The sequence below is a fragment of the Ciconia boyciana genome, chromosome 4, assembly GCF_034638445.1.
Source record: "Ciconia boyciana chromosome 4, ASM3463844v1, whole genome shotgun sequence".
NCBI lineage: Eukaryota > Metazoa > Chordata > Aves > Ciconiiformes > Ciconiidae > Ciconia > Ciconia boyciana.
In genome coordinates, this window is record NC_132937.1 from 29,669,697 (window position 1) to 29,697,000 (window position 27,304).

Consider the following 27,304-nt stretch of genomic DNA (forward strand, 5'->3'; position numbering starts at 1 on the left):
GTCCATGACATAAAGATTCTGACAGGTCATTAGGAGGAAGAGACACTTTATTTGCATTGATTTTGCTTCAGGTTGGTAGACACACTGCAACTGCATTGCTATCTTGTCCCTGGATCTTTGCTAAAAAGATCGGGTTATACCCCTGGGTGCAATGGCTCAGGAGAAACTTGCAGCAGAGCAGTTGGAACTCTGTCTCTGCTGAGGGGAATTTTAGACAGGCATACTGCTTGTATGAGAAGAGAGCATGAATGGATTTTCTCAAAGGTGAAAAATGCTCATGCGTTTCTTGAGAATGGAAAATCCCCCACTCTGCTGCTTCTGAGTGAACCCATTTTTTTGTGTGCTTCCCCTCAAATCTGTAACACATTGATTTTTTTCTTTTATTTTAATGATCAGAACTGATTTTCCTCTGTTGTTTGGTCTTCTTCCCAGACCATTACTAGCCTGTGAACATTGAAGGCTGAAGCATTGGTGAAAAAAATTGGGCTGCACCAGTGACACTTGTCAGTGAGAAGCCTGATACAGCTTGCAGTTTTGCTGAGGCAAAAACTGGTTTATGAAAAGTCAGTGTAAATTAATTAATTGACTGGACATGCTCAAGAAAATACCCTTCTCCCAGCCCTCACCAAGATTTGTTTTCCTATGTACAAAATGATCCATGCAAAAGACTTATTTACAAAACTTTAAAGTATCACAGAATCACAGGATAGCTGATACTGGAAGTTACCTCTTGAGATCATCTTGGCCAATGCCCCTGCCCAAGCAGGATCAGCTAGAGCAGGTTGCCCAGGACTGCGTCCAGTCGAGTTTTGAAGATCTCCATGGATGGAGACTCCACCACCTCTTTGAGCAACCTGTTTCCTTGCTCGGTCACCCTCAGTAAAAAAAGTGTTTCCTGATGTTCAGACAGAATTTCATGTGTTTCAGTCTGTGCTCATTGCCTCTTGCACTGTCGCTGGGCACCATTGGAAAGAACCTGGCTCTGTCTTCTTTACACCCTCCCATCAGATATTTATAAACAATTATAAGATCCCCCCTGCGCCTTCCCTTCATCAGGCTGAACAGTCCCAGCTCTCTCAGCCTCCCTTCATATGAGACATGTTCCAGTTCCTTAATGTCTTTTTACATCTGGTACTACAAAGTGCTCAGGTGGTATTGTCCAATACTACGTGTGAACTGTCTCACTGAACTTATTGTCATTTTAGTCTCCTTAATAATCAAGCAAGTGCTTTTAATAATTTTCATTGATTTTATGGATCAGTCCTTTAATGTCTATGCTATAACCTGGGAGCCAGATCATCAACCCCTTATCATACTCATAGATCCACTGATGTGATTTATACAACTGGAGAAACACCTTGGCTTTGACCCACTTAGTGGATGAGGGGAAGGCTGTGGATGTTGTTTACCTAGACTTTAGTAAAGCCTTTGACACTGTTTCCCACAGCATTCTCCTGGAGAAACTGGCTGCTCATGGCTTGGACGGGTGTACTCTTCGCTGAGTAAAGAACTGGCTGGATGGCCGGGCCCAAAGAGTGGTGGTGAATGGAGTTTACTCCAGCTGGCGGCCAGTCACAAGTGGTGTTCCCCAGGGCTCACTCAGTATTGGGGTTTAATAGTTCTGTTTAATATTTTTATCAATGATCTGGACGAGGGGATCGAGTGCACCCTCAGTAAGTTTGCAGATGACACCAAGTTGTGCAGGCGTGTTGATCTGCTTGAGGGTAGGAAGGCTCTGCAGAGGGACCTGGACAGGCTGGATCAATGGGCCGAGGCCAATTGTATGGGGTTTAACAAGGCCAAGTGCAAGGTCCTGCACTTGGGCCACAGCAACCCCATGCAACGCTACAGGCTTGGGGAAGAGTGGCTGCAAAGCTGCCTGGCAGAGAAGGACCTGGGGGTGTTGGTTGACAGCCACCTGAATATGAGCTGGCAGTGTGCCCAGGTGGCCAAGAAGGCCAATAGCATCCTGGCTTGTGTCAGAAACAGTGTGGCCAGCAGGACTAGGGAAGTGATTGTCCCTTTGTACTCGCACTCGTAAGGCCGCACCTCGAATTCTGTGTTCAGTGTTGGGCCCCTCACTACAAGAGAGACATTGAGGGGCTGGAGCGTGTCCAGAGAAGGGCAACGAAGCTGGTGAAGGGTCTAGAGCACAAGTCTGATGAGGAGCGGCTGAGGGAACTGGGGTTGCTTAGCCTGGAGAAAAGGAGGCTGAGGGGAGACCTTATTGCTCTCTACAACTACCTGAAAGGAGGTTGTAGAGAGGTGGGGGTCGGTCTCTTCTCCCAGGTAACAAGTGATAGGACGAGAGGAAACGGCCTCAAGTTGTGCCAGGGGAGGTTTAGACTGGATATTAGGAAATTTTACTTCACTGAAAGGGTTGTCAAGCACTGGAACAGGCTGCCCAGGGAAGTGGTTGAGTCACCATCCCTGGAGGTATTTAAAAGACGTGTAGACGTGGCACTTAGGGACATGGTGTAGTGGTGGTCTTGGTAGTGTTAGGTTTACAGTTGGACTCGATGATCTTAAAGGTCTTTTCCAACCTAAATGACTTTATGATTCTATGATTTCAGACAAAATAAAATCTAGAAATCAGTTAGAAATTTTCCATAAGAATAGGAACAAGACAAACACTTAAACCAAGACCTTATATTCTCTGCTTCTATTATAGGCACACCCATTTTATGTTATTTTTAATACAAAGACATGAAAAAAAGCGATCCTTGTTACTTGCATGGAGTGAAGTTCTGATGTTATTTGAAGGCTGACATGGAATTACCTCTCAATAGGTCCATGAAGATCCCAACATATTGTTCCTAATTTATTCTAGTGCCTGTAGATGTTACATTATGTTGTACAATAACTTCCTACTATGAACTGAGCCCTGCATACCAGCTAAGCACAGCAGGGTGAATTGTGGTAATTATTTACTTTGGTGGCCAGTGACTCAGCCTTGGTAAGGCTACTCCTTGGTGTAATGCTTGCATGCACTCACACGTTTGCTGTCATACAGTGAAAACATTCAGGAGCACAGTGAAGAAACAGAACTCACAACATCCTTTTATCCTGCCCAGCCACTTTCCTTCTGGGTTGTCTGTGAGGCGAATGATTTCAATCTCATCCCCCTGTTTGACAGTCAGCTCATTCTTCCCTCCCTTGTGGTCAACACAAGCTCGTGCCTGATGAAGGACTTGGATGGGTCCCGTTAACTGTAGAGAAGAAGCACCAAAAGAAATCACAGATGTGGAAAAATTGAGTTCTTTCCCAAACATTAGACAAAAGAGAAAATAACTGTAATGATGATTATTTGTTTCATTGACATTTAAAATAGTCTAGGCAAATAAACAGAAAGGCATCACTCCTGTCCCCAACTACCCAGTTTAAATTAATACTCAGGAATGAAAAGAGGGCAACGGCATAGCAGTAGAGCAGCTGAAGGAGTGACTGGCAATATCAGAGAAATAAAGAGGCTAAAACCAACAGGCTAACCTATGGAGCCTTTCAAAGGTTCACAAAACAGACACACATTTAATTCCAATGGGCAACTCCATGTAGTTCCAGCAGTACTCATATGAATAAATGTTCATTAACATAAATAAGTCTACCACATAATGTTCTGTGTTTACAGTTCTACTCCACAAATGATCCTACAAGTACTCACAAGTGATGATCACACTGTTTACTGGAATTCAGGATTCTCTTTGTGAGATCTTTAGTATATGTGATGGAGAAACCACTTTGGATTTTAGTGTCTGTGTCTTTAAGATATACATGATCTTGCAGAGGCATGTGGCTGTTGACAATTATAGAATAGCTCAGGAATATCTATCCTGTATAGGTAGCAAAGAAACAGGAAAGAAAATATGCACTAAAATACATACTTTAATGTCCACAAGAGAGCAGTCTGCAATCTGAAAGCATTCAGTGCGCTAATGCCTACACTTCACAGGCGTGATCTGAAAAGTAGACTTGGGGCCTGACAAATGCCAGCTAACCCACTATTATTAACTATTAGTATTTTCCTTTAATATTTGCTCCTCAACTCATGTCAGTCTCTCCACAGCATACCAAGGCCACGATGTGGGAGAACCACCGTGGCTTTACTGTGTACAGAGCACAATAGGAATAAAAACAAAGCTGCCCACTGTGTACAATGACACCGAAAGAAGCACAGCAGAGCATTGTGAACAGACATTAGTTAACAGAAAATGACTGGCAGATTTGTAAACTGTGGTAGCATGCTGACCACCAGCTATATAAAAATGATATAAACCAGAAAGAACTGTCTCATTATTTAGCCCCTAGGCTTTGACAGTGACTATAGCTCCCCCTACACGTGCCCTATTCCTTTCCTCCCCATTTAGGCTGGAAGTCTCTTGAGCCTGGAGACCAAGGTAAGGGCAACGTGTTACAATTTAATGTTGAAATCTCTTAAGAGTTGGATACTGTTATACCTGACTCCAGTGAAGCAAACAACACTAAGTATATGGGATCCAATTCCCACTTTTATTAAGGACTTTTGATGCTATTCTAGTGATGTAAATGCATTTTAAACAGAAAAGTGTAAGGAAATGTTTTTTAATGATTTTTTACATAGAAAAAATGTGAGAAGGGAATTTAACAAAAACTATATAAGCACTGAAAAAATGTCTTTGCCCTCGGTACAGAGCCTGAAGTCAAGCATATGCCAAACATAAAAGGGTAGCTTAAACCTTTATTCAGAATTTATCCAGGTGCTTGAACTACCTACCATAACGAATAGTTTTGTAGCCAGCTGAAAAGTGTATTTTGAACTCGACAATGCTAAATAATGCTTCTTACATGTCTTTGGCCAGACAAAACAAAAAGCTTACTTTGAACTTCTTCCTTATTTCTTGCTCTTTCTTTTCTTTTTCCTTTTGTTCTTTCTTCTCTTGGTCCATTCTTCTCTTTTCTTCCTTATCCCACTTCTTCTCTTTTCCCTTTGATGATCTGAAAGTGCATTGCCAGGACTGAATGTAGCAGTGAAGCAAATCACACTAGAGCTTTCTTACCCAAGAAAGAACTACATGTGATGGAAAAAGACTTCTCCCAGTGAAATCAAAGCTACATATTCTAAACCTTAGCGTGGCTGCAACAGATAGAGTAAGCAGCCCTTTCTTTTATATTACATACATAATTTAAAGTGGCTGTCCTCAAGAGGACAGTATGCCAGAAAAGGTTATCTGGAGGTAAGAGACTTTGCATGTGCATGTCCAAACATCTCTGAGCTAATTTTGGCAAGCAAGCTTGGAAACTGGTAGCAGTCTAGGTGTTGTGGCACTGGCTGCAGCTGTTAAATACTTACCCAGGCCATCAGTGGTTGATGCAGCCTGAACTGAAGCCTGGACTGTGGTTTTAAACCTAATTGCAACCTATTCCAGCAGTCTACACAAATGACAGTCAGTGTTCTGCACTGCATCATAAACGTGCCTATCACGCCAGGGTACCTTGCCTGGTGTGCCTCAGGTACTAGATGGTACTGAGATCTGGGCCCTGGGATGTAATTAGGACTCTAGCTACAGCTCTGCTGTTTGCTGACAAGTTTGGCTGGAAGAGCTATGCTTTACAAACCCTACGGAACCGATTGAGTGAGGCTCCCTCCTCTTCCTTTTTTGGTACTTTTGCTAAACTGATATGCTCAAATTATAAAAAAAAAAAGAGAAGATTGAATGGGGATCACTCACTTGTTTTGGTTATATAGTTTTAAAATTATTCAAAGGGAATTAAACAATAAATTATTGCTGAAAGTCATTCTACATCTGAAACAAGGTATTTTTGTATAGGAACTTTAGACTGTTATTTATTCCAAAGGAATTAGAGCTTCTCTTTGGGTACTGTCATACAGTGAATCCCATACATTTAGACATTAGCAGGGTGAGAGACTCCTCAAAGCGAGGGGCTAAATGGCAGAAGAATGAGCAGAGCTCACATTCTGGCTCTGTAGCTATGCTAGGGGACTCAGGCCATGAGAACTGTAAATCCAGCCTCTCATAGGAGTTCTAAGTACATTTATCTAGAAAGCAAGAAAAACAACCACAATGAGAGAATCTATCTGGGACCATAGTACCTAGGGGCTGAGATTATTTTTCCTGCTAGGCTGTAATTCCAAACAGTGATTCAGACATGTTCCTTAGATCAGAAATCAGACTTCTGTTACCTAGACCACAGTAACCACATGATTTTATTGCAGTTTTTCCAGCCCACTTAGCAGATCTAAGTGCAAAACAACCTGTGAACAACCTGACTTTCTCTAGGTGAAATGAATGAACACAATAATGCCTGGCAGGAACTGCAGTGGAATCACACTTTTGTGCCAGATTAAGTATCTTTGTTAGCAAGCTTTTAGTAATAAAGATACAATAGGTTATAGAGTTTAAAATTACTACCTGATGTCATTTATGTCTTCATACATCTCTCCATCACTTTCTTGGCCCTATAAGAAAAAATTCAGTTTTCAATGGCCTAGATACATTTGGAAAGACATGAAGAAAATGGACCTGCTATGTAAATTTCATAGAAACTATATAAAAGCATTTACAGCAAAATGTAAATACAAATTCATTTAATCTTACCAAACCAAGTTACTACATTATTCAAACCCACTATTCCTTTTTTCTGACTTTGTTTTTACGATACCACAACTATAAAGTCCTAGATTATTACAATCACACTAGCACATTGCTTAATCCAAAGTGGATGTTTTAATTGCAATGTTAGTCCTGGAAAGCCTTTATCTGTGTTGATGATTGCACTGCCATGATGAAGGTGCCAGGGTTAGCAGTAGTTAAACTGGAACGCTAGGGATATAAATGGGACTCAGATTAGGGTCCCAGAGACTGTTTTAGTCCTAATACAGCCAGGTACTTAAAGACACTGAGACAAACCTGTGCTTAACTGAAACAAGTAGTCTGTTACTAGAATAGAACAGGCCCCCTGTTTCTGGAAAAAAATCAGTGAAATGAAATGTCAGTGGAAATAGAAGGGGTGGTTTTGCTTTTTTTTAAAATCAATTTTTGGTGTCTAGCCAGCTTTGATAATTAGTTCCAGTTTGCTCTGTTTACCCAGTTTTATTTCTGTCCTTCACAATAAGTAAGTGCTTCTACAATTTACTGTCAATATACTGGCTTCATTCTGCAATTAATTTTCTAATGTGTTGAAGGGATTTTACTAAATTTGTAAGTTTGTGCTAAAAAGGATAGATTTATCATAGATGATAACACTTACCCCCTCTGTATTTCCATGACCTATATGACAAACAATAAAAACAGGGTATTTATTTTGTGCAGTACAGAAAACAACTCATTCTAGCATTAACTATTTACAAACTGCTAATAATACCGGTGATGTTAACTAGAAATACGTGCAGGCTTCTGGCTTTTAATGAGGATATGAATGCAAAAATCAGAGCTTTTCCAGGTTGCTTTTGTAGTACACTGTAAACTAGAAATATCTGGCATAAACACTTTCACTTCATCTGCTGTTTTCTACAAAATAGCATATTTCACCATGTATTTTTAAAAGTGGAAAATTTGTTTTAAAGATTCTTTTGTGACATTGATGAACTTACCTATGCTATTTGTTTACAAAAATGCCTATTTATACAAGGAAGTCATTGTTAAAAACCTAATAAATCCAAACAGACCTCAAAGAACTTGTTTGCACCAACCCCACAGCTGAATAAGGAGGCCAAAGGCTCTTCTGCTAAGCCAGCCTCTACCCTGGGCTGCAGGAGAAGAAACTCTGTGAATCTCCTGCTTCCTCCTTACTCTGCAGGTAGTTAGGTAAGAAAAGAGCTTGGGCTCAGTTTCAGCTCCACAGCCCACATTGCTGTACGGCAAGGATGGCTAGCACACTAAACGATGCATACTGTGCCTGGCACAGACCAAGTCCTCTTGAGGAGAGATCAGAAGGCAGATTGAAATTCTGTGTGATACAATCTGATTCTCTGGCTGCTCCTGGTACAACATAGTGACTCACTGCCTCTTATTGAAGGCAGACCACAAAGCGACATTAAAAGCACAGTCAACATTTTTTTTTTTAAATCAAGTATAAAACAATGCCTGCTTCACCAGAGCACACAACTTCAACTCTGAAAGAGCAGCATTCATTTTGGTTCAGATTTGAAAATCTGGTAATTTAAAGTCCCAGTATATATCTAACAAGAAAAAAGGGAGGGAGAGGGGAGATATTTAAAGCAGTTCCTGAGAGTCTGTCATATTAATTATAGAACAGTTAGTGTTGTGAGGCATCCGTCTTCACCCATAAAACTGCAGAACCAGCATAATTAGTTACACAAGTCACTCATGAATACAACATGCTTTTGCTTATCTTATACATACAATATGCTTACAACTTCATATAGCTGCCATTAATTAAAATGTATGCATCTTACCCTTTGAAACAAATTCAACGTCATCATAATTTTCTTCATTGTCTGGACTTCTGTAAATATGAAAAAGTGGACATGTGAAACCTATGAAGATGGTTTTATGATCGCATTTTCATTCACCATTGCTCTGGTGCTTTTTACAGTTATTTTATACAATGGCTGGACAGTGTGTTCAGCCCTATATGCTACTTAAGTACTCACGAGATTCCCTAAATTGTTCTTCCTGATTGGAACTCATTTTTTCACATGGGGATACCTTGATCTTGAGTATAAAAGGAGAAAATGAGCCAAAGGCGCTCAGATACATGGAGATGAGTGTGGTATGAAAAATAGAATAGGCAGATGGGCTGGCTGAATGGAAAGAATCTGGTGGGCTTTTTAACCATCTTCACAGGTGCAGGCTTCTTACACAATGCACAAGCAGAACACCAGACTTTTACACAATGTTAAATATAGCTCTAAGACTTGCTCCTTGACTTGTAGAGCTTTAGGTCTAAACAAGGGACAAGAGAAACAGTGGTATAAGGTTAGGCCAGGTAAAAGGTCTCTGATGTTGTTAGATTTAAAAGTGCTGTCAAACTGAGAGAAGCAAAAAATTGAGAATATAACTAATAATAACATCAGGGACTTTTATCTTTATAATACCTTATAATAGTTGAAAGAAAACTAGGGCTGACAATCCTCATCAGAGAAGTGTAATCAAAGAAAGGACTTGAAAGCAGAAAGTGATCTTTTAAAATTGGCCTGATGGAGAAAGCACCAAGACAGGGTAAAAGAAAAGGTGTCAGCACCCAGGCACGTGTTTTCAGCAGAGGGGAGAGTCCAGAGGGCACGCAGGAACGGGAGAGCAGAAGGACAACCTGGAGGTAAATTTTGCAGGTCCCTGAAGGCAAAGAGGAGAAACTTGGCTCCCAAGGATTTGGCAAGGAGGATATCCAGGAGAGCTTCTGCAGGGGCTGCGGGAGCTGCTGCCGGCGCCCGGCGCTCCGGCCACTAGATGGGGCGGTGATGGCAGTTTCCCGGGGCCGTCCCCCGGCGGGGCTGGGGGAATATTTCCCACAGCTCCGAGCACAGCAGCAGAGTTAGATTGATGTTGTCACACCATCCGTACCAAAATACAGTATGCGTGCTGACACACACCTCTCTAATGTCTAATATATTCTCCCTGTCTGCCGTTTGCTGCTATTTGCAGTAACTGCTGGCCAGAGCACAGCTCATTTTTCAGGCTCAGCTTGTTTCCAGTCAGTTTTGACACTAGACTGAAGTGCTTTTATCTCTGTCGCTGGAAGGTTCCCCTTTTGTATGCAGCTTTTTGAAGAAGGATAAAGAAAGGAGCCCCATATGTGACAGAGGCTTCTCAGTGTTATCACAACAGGCTACGATGTGGCCCCTGGTGCAGTTTCACAACCAGCACTGAGCTCAGTACCTCCAGCTTGTAAAGCTGTTTCCTGGGGTATCGACTGATAGGGCTGACCCTCCTGGCCCTCTTCTCCGAGAAAAATGCAGGGGAAAGCTTCAGTTATTGATACAACTGATTTTCTGCCAGTGAATGAAGTCTGTGAACCCTTCTGGATTGAAAAACACAGTGGGGTGTCTGTTCCCTCCTGCCTCCCCTTACCAACAGGGCAGAAAAAAGTGTTCTTATAGATAAGACAATTTAGGGAATCAGCTGAATAGATGGAGGTTTCAGGCTAATAAAAACTAATTTAAAACAGACCATGGACAGGGTAAGATAAGGAAAGTGGTGTGGGACCTCACTCCCCCAGAAATCTGGGAGACAGTCTTCACCTGCTACTGCATGAGCAAAGTAATAGGCAGAAAAAGGTGAGAAAATAAAGACCTTGGGTTTTATGTTCACTTACATTGTTTCAGAGCTGGGCTTGATGTTTCTGGGAGGCAGGCTTGGAGCTGCTGCAGACTGCAGGGATGGGTGAGAGGCTGGTGGAGGAGGTGGCAACTGCGTAGCAGAGTGTGGCGGAGGTACAGGTGGGGAGAGTGCTGCTGAGGACTGTGCTGTCTGTTTCAAACCTTCATTTTTAAGGCCTGGAAAAAAGCAGAACAGACTAAATTTATCAAGCAAACAGCTGAAGAAGGAACCTCACTGTTTACATGAAGTATCAGGATAAAATATCAGTACTGCACACTCCCCAGAGCAAATATATTTTGTTGAACCTGTTTCTTAGATATATTTGATGTCTTATCTTACCAGAGTAGAGAAGCTCTGCCTAGAAGAACTTACTGCCTATAGAAGACCTTGAAAATGTCTTTGCCAAGACATGAACAAGGCACAAAAACATCAGTTTGTCCAGTATATAAACTCTTGTGCTTTAAAACTAAAGTATCATTTAATTCTACAATTTGCTTGCAAAGACCAGCTGCAAAGCATCACATGAGCACTGATGCAGTCTTGCTGGAGTTTTCCTTGCTCAGGGAAGGGATGAGAGATTAAAAGATATTTTGGCATTGATGAAGAGGTGTACAGGTCTCTGTACATCTTCAAATATGTTTAGAACATAAGCTGTAAAAGGCTGAACTTAATTTTCTAGCAAGCCTATTCTAGAAAAGTGGCAGTTTGAGAAGCTGCACAGAAGCTACACCCTCAACAAACAGGTGCGGCCTTAAGAACAAGATGACGCAGTGCACCAGGCACAGAAGCCGTAATTACATGAGTGGCTGGTGTGTGTGCGCGCTGCGCTGAATTCATGCTCTGTGTACAAGCCACAACCAAACCATAGTAACCATTGCTTTGAGAGTTCACGTTGAGAGAAGTTATTCAACACATCCAAATGAAATCACTGCTTGGATGCCATGATGTTAAACCTAGAATTTTGTTTCAAGTATTGTGAGTGGATTAAAAGCTACCCAGAAGGAATTGTCCCCAGCTGTGTGGAGGGAAGTCCAACAAAATCTAAGGAAGAGGAGAACAGAAGGAAAAAGCAAATTCACGCTTCAGTTAAAACCAATTACAATTGAAAAGAACCCCCTTGTCTTCTGGAGATTTTCTTCAAGTTCACACCTGTATAGTGGAGATTAAAATCTTGTCAAGAAAAATAAACTTTCACCACATTGGAAAAAAGTGGCTTAAACACAGAACAATGACAAATATTTAGTAATGCTTAATATCCAGACTGAAAGACAGAAAAACTACTGAAAGAGCTTTGGGAGCCTGAAATTCTGTCCTTGGGATAGAAAGCAAAAGGGGAATCGATAACTATTAGAAGGACCTCTCACATGTCACACAGAAATCAAACCAAAATTACCAAGCCTTGACATTTTTCTGCTTACTAACAAAGAACTAAAAAATTTATGGATAAATTGGGCTTCATGGCTCCTTGGAGCAACTTGTCAACATACGTGTCAACAACAGTGCATTTGAAACCTGTTAAGTTCCTCCATTACTTAAACAGCAAAGTACTAAAAGTCCCAACACTGCTAATTACACAGGTGAATTCATTGGTATTTCTGCTAAGGAACATTCATCTTGCACAATCGGACCCTTACAATTTAAGATATGCCAAGATTAAAGTTGTATGGTATCACATATTTTAAAGCCAAAAGCATCATTTTATTCAAAAGTATAGCCCAAAAGTCAAGTGAAATAATCTTTTCACTTAGTACTGAGGAAACTACAGCAGGGTTAATGTGTACCAGCTGGAGAGAGCCCAAAGGAGAACAGTGAGAATGATTAGAGGTTTAGAAAACATGAATTCCTGGAGATATTGAACAAATTGTGGTTGTTTAGGCAAAGATGATAAGGCTGAGGGAGAACAAAATAAATACCTAAGTCTCTGTCAGAGAAGAAAGGGATAATTTTTTTTTTTTTTTTTTTTTCATTTCTGTGGTGGAGAAGGCAAGAAGTAATGTGCTTAAAGGCCAGCAACATTTGTTAGGAGGCACTTTCTAATAGTGAGAGTGGAATTTCCATGGCTTGAGGTCCATTTTGAATAAGTTGGATAAACTTATGGCAAGAACAAGCTCTAGTACAGTTGTTCTTACCCTGCATATAGGGATGGACCAGACAACTTCTTTACATCCCTTCCAATTCGATGATGTCATCCTCTGTTGTCCTATATTTTACAAGACATCACATTTAAAATACTTGCCTGTATGTTGAGCCCAACAGCTAGAGATCTACTAAAACATCATTTTGGCTAAAACTTGTCTTCCAGAAAGATGTCCTACTTGTTTGAAGACAAGAAGAGAGAAAGAATGTACCACTACAGAGTTTGCTAGGTTAACTTTGCTCACTGTTAAATTCTTATTTTTTTCTAAGTTCATCAGGCTTCAGCTTCTATTACTTTTATTTCTACCTTTGCTTTCTAGATCAAAAGCCTTTTTATAACCACTGTTTTGTGCCCATAAGGTATTGATACCACTGAACTTAGCCAATCTCAGATTTCATTTGATAAGTTTAAAGACTCAACCTTTTTAGTCTCATCTCAAGGCATTGGTTTTTTCCATCTCAATTTATTTGTAGCTATTTCTGTAACCTCTCCAACTTTTCCAGCATTGTATAAAATCTGGCACTGGAATTCTACACAGCATGCAGTTGTCTGCCACATGCAGTGATGAAAATTACAAGTCGTTCTTCATCTGGCCATATCTCTACTGATTGCATCCAGGGTGTTTCAGTATTTTCTCTGATTGTCATCCCTCCTCTTGTTTTGGAAATGCAGACACCTGAATATCAAACTAAGACCCATTAGTAAAAAGCTTTTTTTCCAAAACTTTGTAACTATATGAAGATTCCTTAAGGGTAAAACTCCAAGAATTTAGGGTTACAGGCTGAAAACCACTATGCATTAGACTTTTCTGTCACATCCTTGTCCTTACTCAATTGTAGAGTTGTTTATCCTCTCTGATGTCTAGATTTTTTCCCAGGGCATTACACTACCTCGTTTCATAGGTATGGTTTACGTTTCTTTATTCTACATGTATATTTGCATTTGTAAAGACAAACTTTGTTTAAATGAGCCAAGATTACAAATGATTGTGCTTTCCTTGTATCTGAGTCTCTGAGGACTGCATGTTCGCATTTAACTCTTCACAGTCTTTATTAATCCACATACTTTGTCATCTATAATCTCTTATTGTTCTAAAATCCCTGATAAAGATGAATAGCACTGACAATCTAAGCATGTATCTGCAGTTGAATTCTTTCAAGCAGATTCTAACCAAAGAATGAAGCCAGACAGACTGTTTTCATAAAAAACATGTTAATTGGTATTAATTATACTCTCCAATTTTTGTGTTTTAACAGTGAATCCTATATCAGTTTTTCCATGGTTATATTTATGTTGCCCTAATACAGGTTGTGTATATGCACAAAAATTGCATGCATAATTGCATACATGCATTATGTCATCATACAGCATTACTTCATTGTGATTAGTTTGTAGGACTAAGATAAAATTCTGCCCGTCTCTGTGCATAATACTTATTTCATCTGATGTCTCTTGAGAGCCAAATTCAGGCAAGAGGAAACTGAGCCAGGAAAGGACACCACATGCATTTTAGATTAAGTGCTTATTTTTAAGTATAAGGGCTGAACAACCTGTCCCTTTTAATTTATGTACATTGCTGGAATCTAACAATATCTAACTGATCATCATATTAATGGAAATGTTGCCTTTTTATTTTCTAACTATAGAACTGACTCTTCCCTGCCTTTAGAGGTGTAATTACCTACACTTACACTGACTGAGACTGATGTGGGTGTAAACTGCTTTAATTCTAATACTGAAAATAATGCAATGACTTAGGTAGGAAGGTGACACTTAGTATGAAAAAGCTGTTATAATCAGGCTCACAGAGCCAAAGCTATCACAATGTTTCAATAGTGTTTTGTTTCCTATTTTAATCTTTTTGTGTCTCTGAGACACTTGGTACTCTGAGGACACGGAAAGGCTCTGTGCTGGTAGTGGAACTGAAGTCAGCTCCAGACACTCAGAACAAGAAAACAAATTGCAACTACATCTTGGCTTCACATGCGCCCAAAGCACTCTCATCACAGGAAACAGTGTTAAGGACCATCACTGTGTGGTAGCTTTGACCACTAACACCTCAGTTTCCAAATAGCCTCTTCTCTCTTCTTGGGACTCAGCTTTTTCACATGCTGTGCTGCACTGAAGAAACAGATGCAGAAACTGAAGCTCTTAGCAAAGAAATTAAAGAATGGATGAAAAGGAATGAGTTCCTCAAAACCCATGCAGCTGTATAGCAGCTAAGAGAAACTTGCCATAGAAACTGTCCATATAAAGTACCAAATATCCCATTACACTGCTGCTTGTGGTATTAAACTTCTTCAATCATGCCCAGAGCTTCAACACTTACAGCAGAATTGTGCACAAAACACTGCAAACACTTCTCTTGTGTTCTTGGGGAACCTTCTCAAACAACTTCCATACATGCAGATGACCATACATGCAGATGACCAAAAGGTCACCTGCGTTCTTGGAGAATGTTTGTTTATCAGGAAGTTCAGGACACTGAAGTTGTCTTGATGTAAAACTTGTGACTTTGACCCTTGCCATTCCTGGCTTGTGAAAGGGAAATACTGATACCTCTTTGGTAGCTAACGTAACATCTAGAGAAAGAACCCATCTTCCCTTCATGCCCAGATATTCTGTGTTCAACAACCTCAGGAGAAATCAGCCTGTGTATAACAGTACTCTATAATTCCCATGCCTCTCCTGTGTGAACTCAAAGAGAAACTAGTAAAAAACCCAAACTAAGTCCAGCTATTTGGAACCCATGTACTCTATGTAGTCAAAAGCAAGTTTCAGGGCAGTGTGAGAAAAAGATATCCATTCTTACCTTGCTAAAATCTTCAGTGGCTGTCCTGAGATGCTGTATTACTCTGTCCTGAGATGCTAATGCCAGAAATAGGTGACAGACCCTGACGGGAAATCCCAACAGTGCCTGGAGTCCTTACTGGAGGAATACATGCAACAAGCAGCACTGAGGTGGGATAGGAATTGATGGGAACCAGTACTTTGGCCAGGACAAGTTCTCCCCAGTCCTTTTCAAAATCGTAACATAAATTGGACTCATGTGCAAGGGTGATATGGGTTCCAGTATTGACAAAGCTGAAATGACACATCTCTATTTATCCCCTCCCTAAATATCTCACTGCTTGGATGAGAGATTGGCACATAGATGAAGAACAGTATCTAATTATCAACCTGAGCAGAACAGAAGCAGTCAAAGAAAAAACCCATTTTTAAGCAATCACACCTGCAGTTTGACATCCATTGGTTAAGATACAAACCCTGCTGATCAATTCAACCTGTATTGCAATGGAATGTGATTACTTGGCACAAAGCTTTTAACTGGCAACAATGACAAATAATAATTTTGATAATGTCCCTTGAAGTAGGAAACTATCCCATCCTGGGAGAGGGCAGTCTGGCTTCAGCTATTCATATTTTTCTCATACCTTGACTGAATTGCAGCAACAATGTATAAAAGTCAATAGTGCTTAAAAAATTCCAGGTAGCTCAGAACAGCTGTATTGCATCTTATCAGCAACACAGTCTCTTGCAAATGCATTAGCCTGGCCTCCATTCTCTACACAGTCCAGACTTAACTGCTGTCGTGGTTTAGCCCCAGTCGGCAACTAAGCACCACACAGCTGCTCGCTCACCCTCCTGCCCCGATGGGATGGGGGAGAGAATCAGAAGAGCAAAAGTAAGAAAATTCGTGGGTTGAGATAAGAACAGTTTAATAATTGAAATAAAATAATAATAATAATAATAATAATGATAAATTGTAATGAAAAGGAAAACAAGTGAGAGAGAGAGAGGAACAAAACCCAGGAAAAAAAAAAAGTGATGGAACCGCTCACCACCCTCCGACTGACACCCAGCCAGTCCCCAAGCAGTGATCGCTGCCCCCCAGCCAACTCCCCCCAGTTTCTATACTGAGCATGACGCCATATGATATGGAATAGCCCTTTGGGCAGTTTGACTGTGTCCCCTCCCAGCTTCTTGTGCACCTGGCAGAGCAGGGGAAGCTGAAAAGTCCTTGACCAGTGTAAACATTACTTAGCAACAACTAAAACATCAGCGTGTTATCAACATTATTCTCATACTAAAATCCAAAACACAGCACTATACCAGCTACTATAAGGAAGAAAATTAACTCTATTAACTCTAAACCAGGACAACTGCAAAGACTTAACTCTTAATTATGCTTAAGGTATCAGGCTGTAGCATCTAAGGCATCCATTGCCTTGACCCAGAAATTTCTAGTCCAAGATTGCATACTAAACAAAACTGGAACTGAACAGCAATGCCTATCACACTGCCCTCCATTTCACGTTCACTCTGATCTCACCTACTTCACCATAAATACATAGCAATAGACATATGTAAGAAAATCCCTTCCATAACAAGGCAGTCTCTTGGACATACAGGGGAAAAACTGTTTCTTCACTTCATATACTAAAAAGCAGACCATCTCCCTCTTTCTTTGGCCTAGAATATGGCCTTTGGCAAGACCTTATTCCATTTAAAGTAAAGAAAAACTGACAATGATCAGCTACTGCAAGGAGACTCCAAACATTCTACAGGAAAAAAGTGCCTGGAATTTTAAATTTCTTAATGTATTTCTTTAGTTTTTATAAAAAAGGACTTCAGGATTTTTCAAGCAGTTACACGGTCAGAAGTTTTGCATTTTGAAAGAAGCATCCTTTTCTAAAACAAAATGCTTTTGAGCTACTCTGCAAATGCAATATCGGTTTTCAGTTTTACTGCATAACACTTCACCATTTCTACATGCAAGATCTGGGAAGCTTTCTGGGTTTTGCTAAGAACCTGCAACAACATTTGCAGCAGCTGATCACCCACTTCCTACTTTATTCATAATTTGAAGGGAGCTGTTCTCTGCTCCGCTTCCCTAACCTGCATATTCATTTAGATACAAGCCATGGTTTCAGGTTTCACAATTATGCTGCTTTGGAGCTGCTCAAAGTAAACAGGTACACTTGCAACACTACTGAAGCTCAGTGCTTTTGATTATGCTGTTGTCAGAGATACCGTAACAACAGAGACACAAAGATTCTTGGAGACACTGCTCCCACCTTGAAAACAGAGACCACAGAATGTTTTAAAATTATTGCCCTCCTTGAGTCCAGACCCCACTTTACAGAATCACAGAATCACAGAATCACAGAATCGTATAGGTTGGAAAAGACCTTTAAGATCATCGAGTCCAACCGTTAACCTAACACTGCCAAGTCCACCACTACACCATGTCCCTAAGCACCTCATCCAAACGTCTTTTAAATACCTCCAGGGATGGCGACTCAACCACTTCCCTGGGCAGCCTGTTCCAATGCTTGACAACCCTTTCAGTGAAGTAAAAATTCCTAATATCCAGTCTAAACCTCCCCTGGCACAACTTGAGGCCATTTCCTCTCGTCCTATCGCTTGTTACCTGGGAGAAGAGACCAACCCCCACCTCTCTACAGCCTCCTTTCAGGTAGTTGTAGAGAGCAATAAGGTCTCCCCTCAGCCTCCTTTTCTCCAGGCTAAGCAACCCCAGTTCCCTCAGCCGCTCCTCATCAGACTTGTGCTCTAGACCCTTCACCAGCTTCGTTGCCCTTCTCTGGACACGCTCCAGCACCTCAATGTCTCTCTTGTAGTGAGGGGCCCAACACTGAACACAGTATTCAAGGTGTGGCCTCACCAGTGCCGAGTACAGGGGCACGATCACTGCCCTAGTCCTGCTGGCCACACTATTCCTGATACAAGCCAGGATGCCATTGGCTTTCTTGGCCACCTGGACACACTGCTGGCTCATATTCAGGCGGCTGTCAACCAACACCCCCAGGTCCTTCTCTGCCAGGCAGCTTTCCAGCCACTCTTCCCCAAGCCTGTAGCGTTGCATGGGGTTGCTGTGGCCCAAGTTTAAGGAATTAAGGAATTTTAAGGAATTTAAGGAATGCCTGGGTACAATCTTTTTTTTTTCTTTTATTCTCCTCATCTCTCCTGACTCTACTTCCAGTTAAATGGTAAAGCTGCTTTTTCAGCTTTGTACAAAGGAAATCACCTCCAAAAAAAAAGGGAATTTTGGAGGAGGGGAAAAGGGGAAAATAGAGACCTAACACAGGTCTCCATCCATTTTAAGACTACTTTGCTGATACTTGCTCATACATCATGAACAACATGATGAGAGCAGATGAAGAATTTGCCCTTTTTTAAGCAGAACTTCTCATTGATCTCAACTGTGAAATGTTGTTTCCAGAGAAGATGCACAGACTACCTCAAGGGTATTTCACATAACATTTAACACCTATTTAATGCCTTATATTCTCAAAATGACATAGAGATGACATATTAAGTCCCAGATCACATACCTGATAGAATGTTTTTCCCATTCTATGTGAGAATGTAGAGACAAACAGATGAAGGATAAACAACACCCGAAACTGAGCATCTAAGTCTACATTTAAGGTTCATGGCTGAAAAATATTAAGCATACATGTAATCTTACTCCCAAAAGAAAACCCATAGGCTTCATCCAAAGTACTGTGGTACATAAAAGCTTGCCTTGTGGTGACTAAATATGAGGTTAGATATTCAGAATGCTTAATCCAGACAGCACTGACTAGCATGAGGGAAGTGATTTCAAACTACAGATGTGTAATCATATGCAGATGCCTATCCTTATATAAAGTGGAACACAAAATTAATTCCCCTTTGGACTATAGGTGAAACTTTTCATTGTCTGATGAAAAGACTTAACGATTACTTCTGTTTTTAATAAGAAATATTTATAAACCTGAGCCAGCTAATTTTATATTGCATTTCATATGCAAGAAAAAAGAACAGCAATTGGAAGTATTCAGAGATGGAGGACATGTAAGATATCAATAGTTTAAAATAAATCTTTAGTAAATAATTTATATATGAAAGAGAAGACAAAAGAAAATGTATACAATGATGCAAAGGCAAGCAAAAGAAAATGTACTGAAAGAAATTTACTTAAAATGTGACTATTTATTTCCCAAATCAACAAATCGATGCTATCATACATAGCATGCAATTCTGGTTGAAAAATTAATCATAGGAGTATAAACACTGATATATAAAACATCAGTTGCATAAAAAATTCCCATGCAACAAAGTCTTGCATTCAAATAGTGGGGTTTTGCACATTTTCTTTTCAGGATCTGCAAACAAGGAACATCATTGTGCCAAATGCACACATTTTAGGAGGGTTCAGTTTTGGGTGGAAATCAATGACATCAGAAATGTTAATTAATAAAATGAACCTTTTAGGATAAAATTAATTGTTAGTACACTGTTTCAAAAGCTTCCTAAAATTTTTACTATGAAATGCTTAATATTTTGTTTGTCTCTATTAGTATTGAATATTTACTTTAGCATTTGATAATTAAGATCAAAGCTTTCAGGAGTGACTGGCTGTTTCCTATAATGAACTATTCAGATGACTAACTTAATTAGTCAACTTATTAACTTGTGTATTGTTACCCATGTAATGCAACCAAATGATGAAGATTCATGACAGGTGTTTCTTCCTGTGAACTAAAATAGGTCTAGGAAATAAAAAGATGGAAATACTTGCTCCAGTTTTGTATCTATTGTCTCAAATTCAAACATTATGCATGCTGCATAGGTTTTACATCTGTAAGCCACTAAGGAAATATTATTTAAACAGTACAGAGAAATTAAGACCACCCAGCTCAAAGACAAATTTCAGTACATATCAAGCTTCAAATACATGAGTATATGCCAAACATTCTTGTAATTATGAGTAAACAGAGTACAAAGCATTTTTTTGGAGCTAGCTAAACATGAGACCTTTAGGGTTCAAGGTGCATTCTCCAACAATGGTACCAGCAACATGTCCAGAACTTCATCACCACAATATTTTTGCGTATCTGGGAAAAAAGTTTTTTTTCCCCAGCTTTACCATAAAGCTGTCTATAAATTAATGTGATATGCCAGATACACTTCATTGCTACAATTAGTTGCAAAGTAGATTTTCAGCAAAATATGTATCAACTTAAAGAATGGGAAACTTTCAGCCAGTTCATATCATTCTTATTGATAATAATTATTATTCTTATCTAAGTTATTATTCTTATCTAAGTTATTATTATTATTATCTAAGTTAAAATTATTAATATAATTTGTATTCACATTATTTTCTGGGATATGGTTTCAGGTTTCAGAATACTTGCAGCTTTGGTACAGCAGAGCTACTTGTGTGCTGTGACCTATGTAATGCAACCAAATGATGAGAGTTCATCAAAAGTATTTCTTCATGTGAATCAAAATAGGTGTAGGAAATAACAAGATTTCAAAAAATAAAACAAGAAAACATAATTAAGCAGAGAGAATTACTCAGTTCCATCAGTTTTACTGGTTTTCTCTCTAGCAATTTCCTTTCTGTCACCTACCATGATAAAATCATAGCTGTCTTTTTTTTTTTTCTCCTTATAAATTCTCCTTTCTAACTAGTGTTCTCAACACTCCTTCAGAGACTCCTTTTATATGTGGTGTAATCCCAAACACATTGTATTAAGCCCATCCAGCACTGACCCTGCTGGAGGGTGTACAATGGATTCTAATACAGCATAACACGTCATGTGTTTCATTCAGTCCTTTGTAGAAGTCCAGACCTATTCAGAGAATATATTAGGCATATACTTTGACTCAAACCAGAAGTGGCCTCAAAACAATTCAAATTGCACATCAACATGTATTGGAAATTGCTAGTAAGTGATCGTTTAGGTTTACTCAACAGAATTAATAGGTACATTTGCATGGTTTATCTTCAGAATCCTAAATTCTGTATCTTAGATTCTGAAGTCTCAGATCAAGAATAATTATAGCTGACTGAATGGGATTTAGCATAGTCAACTGCAGGAATGACTACAATTCATACGTAGACTATAACAAGAATATACATGAGAAAAATATATTTCTGTGCCTCTATACTGTGATATAAACAATCCATATCTTTTAATTTTACTACAGTCAGATCATCTGGAAGGGAACAAGTGTGCCACATAAGGTCTAGCAAACAAAAATGGAGATATTTAGGGGAAGATCTATGAATATGCCAATTGCAGAAGCTATGACTATTCACAACTGAGAACTGTCCTCTGGTGGTTTTTTTGATGGATATATTTCATTCCTTTTAAACTAAAAATATACATTAAGTTATTTGAAAGATATTGCAGACTATTGTAGCTAAGGAAATAATCAAGGGCAATGAGCTTAAACACTGATATGCAATTGTCCTGGTTTCGGCTGGGATAGAGTTAATTTTCTTCCTAGTAGCTGCTATAGTGCTGTGTTTTGGATTTAGTATCAGAATAATGTTGATAACACACTGATGTTTTGGCTGTTGCTACGTGGTGTTTACACTGGTCAAGGACTTTTCAGCTTCCCATGCTCTGCCGGGTGCACAAGAAGCTGGGAGGGGGCACAGCCAGGACAGCTGATCCAAACTGCCCAAAGGGCTATTCCATACCATATGGCGTCATGCTCAGTATAGAAACTGGGGGGAGTTGGCCGGGGCACAGCGATCACTGCTTGGGGACTGGCTGGGTGTCAGTCGGTGGGTGGTGAGCAATTGCATTGTGCATCACTTGTTTGTACATTCTTTTATAATCATTATTATTATTATTATTATTATTATTATTATTATTATTATTATCTCTTCCTCTGCTGTCCTATTAAACTGTCTTTATCTCAACCCATGAGTATTACTTTTTTTCCTATTCTCTCCCCCATCCCACTGGGGGTGGGTGGGGAGGGTGAGCGAGTGGCTGCGTGGTGCTTAGTTGCCGACTGGGGTTAAACCACAACAGTCCTTTTTGGCACCCAACGTGGGGCACGAAGGGTTGAGATAACAACAGATCTGACCAGAGCGTGTTAAAACAAATTTGTTATAAGCATTCATTATATTAGTTTAGTAGCTGCTGGTCACAATGCTGATTCATTTGCTCTCAGAGTTGTTGTATTTGTTCTCAGAGCTGTGTTATGTAACACCTGTTTATGTGCTGTTTATCACCTCTGGGAGGTGGATTAAGGGTATCAGTTTGCTGTACTGTGTAACAGTGGCTTATGGTATGATAAACTTATTGGTCGTGAGATCAATCTGGTCTTTGTACCCAGCACTGCCATCACCTCTGTACTTCGGGAGACATCTATCGAAAATTATTAAAAATTACACTTTTTACCTTTTCTCCTCGGAGAGACAATCTATGGGGGAGACACCTTCCTCCATCTTCCCCTCCCTCTCCAGGCTAATTACAATAGCTCTTGAGAATTTTGAATATCCTTGGCATGTTCAAACCAGCATGTTCCTATTGCTATGTCTCCTGAATGTGTGTTAGGTCTTGCTTAGGGTTAAACAACTATTTAAGAATACTACGGCTACTCCAACCCCTGCGACAGGCACTGCAGTTACTCCAACTCCCACGACAGGCACTGCAGCTGAACCAGAGAACCAGCCCATGCCGGTATCAGTCGTCCCCATACACAAGAAGAAATCTTGGAAGTGAAAGTCAGCTCGTTTAGTAACGGATGAAGCAGCTTCTCCTAAGAGGGCGCAGCAGGAAGAGGCATACTGCCCCAGCAGTGAGGAGGCAGACTACGCTAAAGCAGGGCCATCATGAGAACAGGAGGAGGAAGAGGAAGAATTCCCTGCTTCCACCTGAGGAAGAACTTGGTGGAAGGGTTCCTCCTCTTCCTCGGAGGAAGAAGAAGAACTCATAAAAGAGATGGTAACCACTCGACCTCTATCCCTGAGTGAGCTGCGAGATATGCAAGAAGATTTCAGCCATCGTCCAGGGGAGCACATTGTCACCTGGCTGCTCCAATGCTGGGATAACGGGGCCAGTAGCCTGGAATTAGAGGGTAAGGAAGCCAAGCAGCTGGGATCCCTTTCTAGGGAAGGGGGCATTGACAAAGCGATTGGAAAAGGGGCACAAGTCCTCGGCCTCTGGAGGCGACTCCTGTCAGCTATGAAGGAAAGATATCCCTTCAAGGAAGGTGTTAGATGTCACCCAGGCAAGTGGAACACCATGGAGAGAAGTATCCAGTACCTGAGGGAATTAGCTGTGCTGGAAGTGATTTATGGTGACCTGAACGACAAGCAGTTACCCAAAGATCCAGATGAAGTCCAGTGCACACGACCCATGTGGTGGAAGTTGGTACGGAATGCACCAGCGTCATATGCCGACTCATTGGCAATACTGACCTGGAAAGACGGAGAGGCACTAACGGTGGATGAAGCAGCTAGCCAGCCCTGGGAATATGAAGAAAGTCTCTCTTCCTCCCTTGTCTCAGCTGTGGAGAAACTGTCCCGGAAGATGAAGCACCTTGAAGAGGATATGTCCTACTTTCCACCTGTACGGACCAGTGTCTCAGCTATTAGGAGTCAGCATTCTTCTGCTCAAGAGAGAGGATATAGAGGGTACACACCACGGGGCACCCTATGGTTTTACTTGCGTGACCACGGAGAGGCCATGAGGAAGTGGGATGGAAAACCTACCTCGACCCTAGAGGCATGGGTACGTGAGTTGCAAGGAAAAACAATCACCAAAGGGGGTTCTTCCAGGAAAATTGCTGCTCCGGTTTCCAGTGGACAGTTCCCCAGACAGAGTAAAAGGGCTGATCTTACTCCTGATTTTAATGAAGGAACTCCTGACTCATATATACAAGAAATGGGTAATGAATATCATGACCAGGACTAGAGGGGCCCTGCCTCCAGCCAGGTGGAGGAAAGGGACAACCGGGTTTACTGGACTGTGTGGATTCGATGGCCTGGCACATCAGACCCACAGGAGTAGAAGGCTCAAGTGGACACCGGTGCACAGTGCACCCTATTGCCATCAAGCTATACAGGGGCAGAACCCATCTGTATTTCTGGAGTGACAGGGGGATCCCAACAGCTGACTGTATTGGAGGCCAAAGTGAGCCTAACTGGGAATGAGTGGCAAAAGCCCCCCATTGTGCCTGGCCCAGAGGCTCTGTGCATCCTTGGCATAGGCTACCTCAGGAGAGGGTATTTCAAGGACCCAAAAGGGTACCGGTGGGCTTTTGGTATAGCTGCCTTGGAGACGGAGGAAATTAAACAGCTGTCTACCTTGCCCGGTCTCTCAGAGGACCCTTCTGTTGTGGGGTTGCTGAGGGTTGAAGAACAACAGGTGCCAATTGCTACCACAGCGGTGCACCGGAGGCAATATGACACCAACCGAGACTCCCTGATTCCCATCCATAAGCTGATTCAGCGACTGGAGAGCCAAGGATCGATCAGCAAGACTCGTTCACCTTTTAACAGTCCTATATGGCCGGTGAGAAAGTCTAATGGAGAGTGGAGACTAACAGTAGACTATCGTGGCCTGAATGAAGTCACGCCGCTGCTGAGTGCTGCCGTGCCGGACATGCTGGAACTTCAATACGAACTGGAGTCAAAAGCAGCCAAGTGATATGCTACAAGTGATATCGCTAATGCGTTTTTCTCAATCCCTTTGGCAGCAGAGTGCAGGCCACAGTTTGCTTTCACTTGGAGGGGCGTTCAGTACACCTGGAATTGACTGCCCCAGGGGTGGAAACACAGCCCTACCATTTGCCATGGACTGATTCAGATGGCTCTGGAACAGGGCGAAGCTCCAGAACATCTGCAATACATTGATGACATTATCGTGTGGGGCAATACAGCAGAAGAAGTTTCTGAGAAAGGGAAGAAAATAGTGCAGATCCTCCTGAAAGCCGGTTTTGCCATAAAACAAAGTGAGGTCAAGGGACCTGCACAGGAGATCCAGTTTTTAGGAATACAATGGCAAGATGGACGTCGTCAGATCCCAATGCATGTGATCAACAAAATAACAGCCATGTCTCCACCAACTAGCAAAAAGGAAACACAAGCTTTCTTAGGCGTTGTGGGTTTTTGGAGGATGCATATTCCAAATTACAGTCTGATCGTATGCCCTCTCTACCAAGTGACCCGGAAGAAGAACAATTTCAAATGGGGCCCTGAGCAACGACAAGCCTTTGAACAAATTAAATGGGATATAGTTCATGCAGTAGCCCTTGGGCCAGTCCGGGCAGGGCAAGATGTAAAGAATGTGCTCTACACGGCAGCTGGGGAGAATGGCCCTACCTGGAGCCTCTGGCAGAAAGCACCAGGGGAGACTCGAGGTCGACCCCTAGGGTTTTGGAGTCAGGGATACAGAGGATCCGAGGCCCCCTATACTCCACCTGAGAAAGAGATATTGGCAGCATATGAAGGGGTTCGAGCTGCTTTGGAAGTGGTTGGTACTGAAGCACAGCTCCCCACAGAATCACAGAATCACAGAATCGTATAGGTGGGAAAAGACCTTTAAGATCATCGAGTCCAACCGTAAACCTAACACTACCAAGACCACCACTACACCATGTCCCTAAGCACCTCATCCAAACAGCTTTTAAATACCTCCAGGGATGGCGACTCAACCACTTCCCTGGGCAGCCTGTTCCAGTGCTTGACAACCCTTTCAGTGAAGTAAAATTTCCTAATATCCAGTCTAAACCTCCCCTGGCACAACTTGAGGCCATTTCCTCTCGTCCTATCACTTGTTACCTGGGAGAAGAGTCCGACTTCACCTCTCTACAACCTCCTTTCAGGTAGTTGTAGAGAGCAATAAGGTCTCCCCTCAGCCTCCTTTTCTCCAGGCTAAGCAATCCCAGTTCCCTCAGCCGCTCCTCATCAGCCTTGTGCTCTAGACCCTTCACCAGCTTCGTTGCCCTTCTCTGGACACGCTCCAGCACCTCAATGTCTCTTGTAGCGAGGGGCCCAAAACTGAACACAGTATTCAAGGTGTGGGCTCACCAGTGCCAAGTACAAAGGGACAATCACTTCCCTAGTCCTGCTGGCCACACTATTTTGGATACAAGCCAGGATGCCATTGGTTTTCTTGGCCACCAGGCTTTGAAACAACCTCATAGACACCTGGGCCAAAGAGCACGGCATTGAGTGGGTATATCACATCCCCTACCATGCACCAGCCTCCGGGAAAATTGAACGATACAATGGACTGTTAAAGACTACACTGCGAGCAATGGGTGCTGGGACATTCAAACACTGGGATACACATTTAGCAAAGGCCACCTGGTTAGTCACCACTAGGGGATCTGCCAATCGAGCTGGCCCTGCCCAATCCAAACTTTTACATACTGTAGAAGGGGAAAAGGTCCCTGTAGTGGACATAAAAAACATGCTGGGGAAGACAGTCTGGGTTACTCCTGCCTCGGGCAAAGGCAAGCCCATTCGTGGGATTGCTTTTGCTCAAGGACCCGGGTGCGCTTGGTGGGTGATGCGAAAGGATGGGGAAGTCCGCTGTGTACCTCAAGGGGATTTGATTTTGGGTGAGAATAGCCAATGAACTGAAAGGTATGATGTTAATTGCTTTATAATACTGTATGTCATCACTTGTATGGTTGCTATATGCCATATCAACAGTATTTCAGTAGGAATCACCCAGATTAATGAAAAATGAGCTTTGATGAAACCAAGCAAAGTGCAGCAGTGATGGAACCAGAACTGGCTTCAGCATGCAACAATCCAACACCACACACCATCTCTCCTGCCCTGAAGGACTGTTATGACAGATGGAGCCCAAAGTCATGGACTAAATGGACTCAATGGACATTTTAGAGGGATGGCCCATAGACCAAGAGAATGATAACTGTGTGTATATATCAAAAGACAGGAAAAGTGGTGGTGATTAATTGGAATGTGTTGGAAAGGGTAGGATCTGGGCATGACATAGATGGTATAGAATAAGGGGCGGCTACTGTCCTGGTTTCAGCTGGAATAGAGTTAATTTTCTTCCTAGTAGCTGGTATAGTGCTGTGGTTTGGATTTTAG

At 41.5% G+C, this 27,304-nt stretch overlaps 1 protein-coding gene across 1 annotated transcript in view; it reads right to left on the reverse strand.

Moving 5' to 3' along the window:
* FYB1 (FYN binding protein 1) overlaps positions 1–27,304 on the reverse strand; it is a 73,051-nt gene that overhangs the window by 25,732 nt on the left and 20,015 nt on the right. The window contains 6 exon segments of the mRNA XM_072860903.1: positions 3,053–3,209; positions 4,854–4,971; positions 6,408–6,454; positions 7,246–7,265; positions 8,414–8,463; positions 10,273–10,453. Coding sequence (XP_072717004.1) covers positions 3,053–3,209; positions 4,854–4,971; positions 6,408–6,454; positions 7,246–7,265; positions 8,414–8,463; positions 10,273–10,453 — 573 coding nt within the window.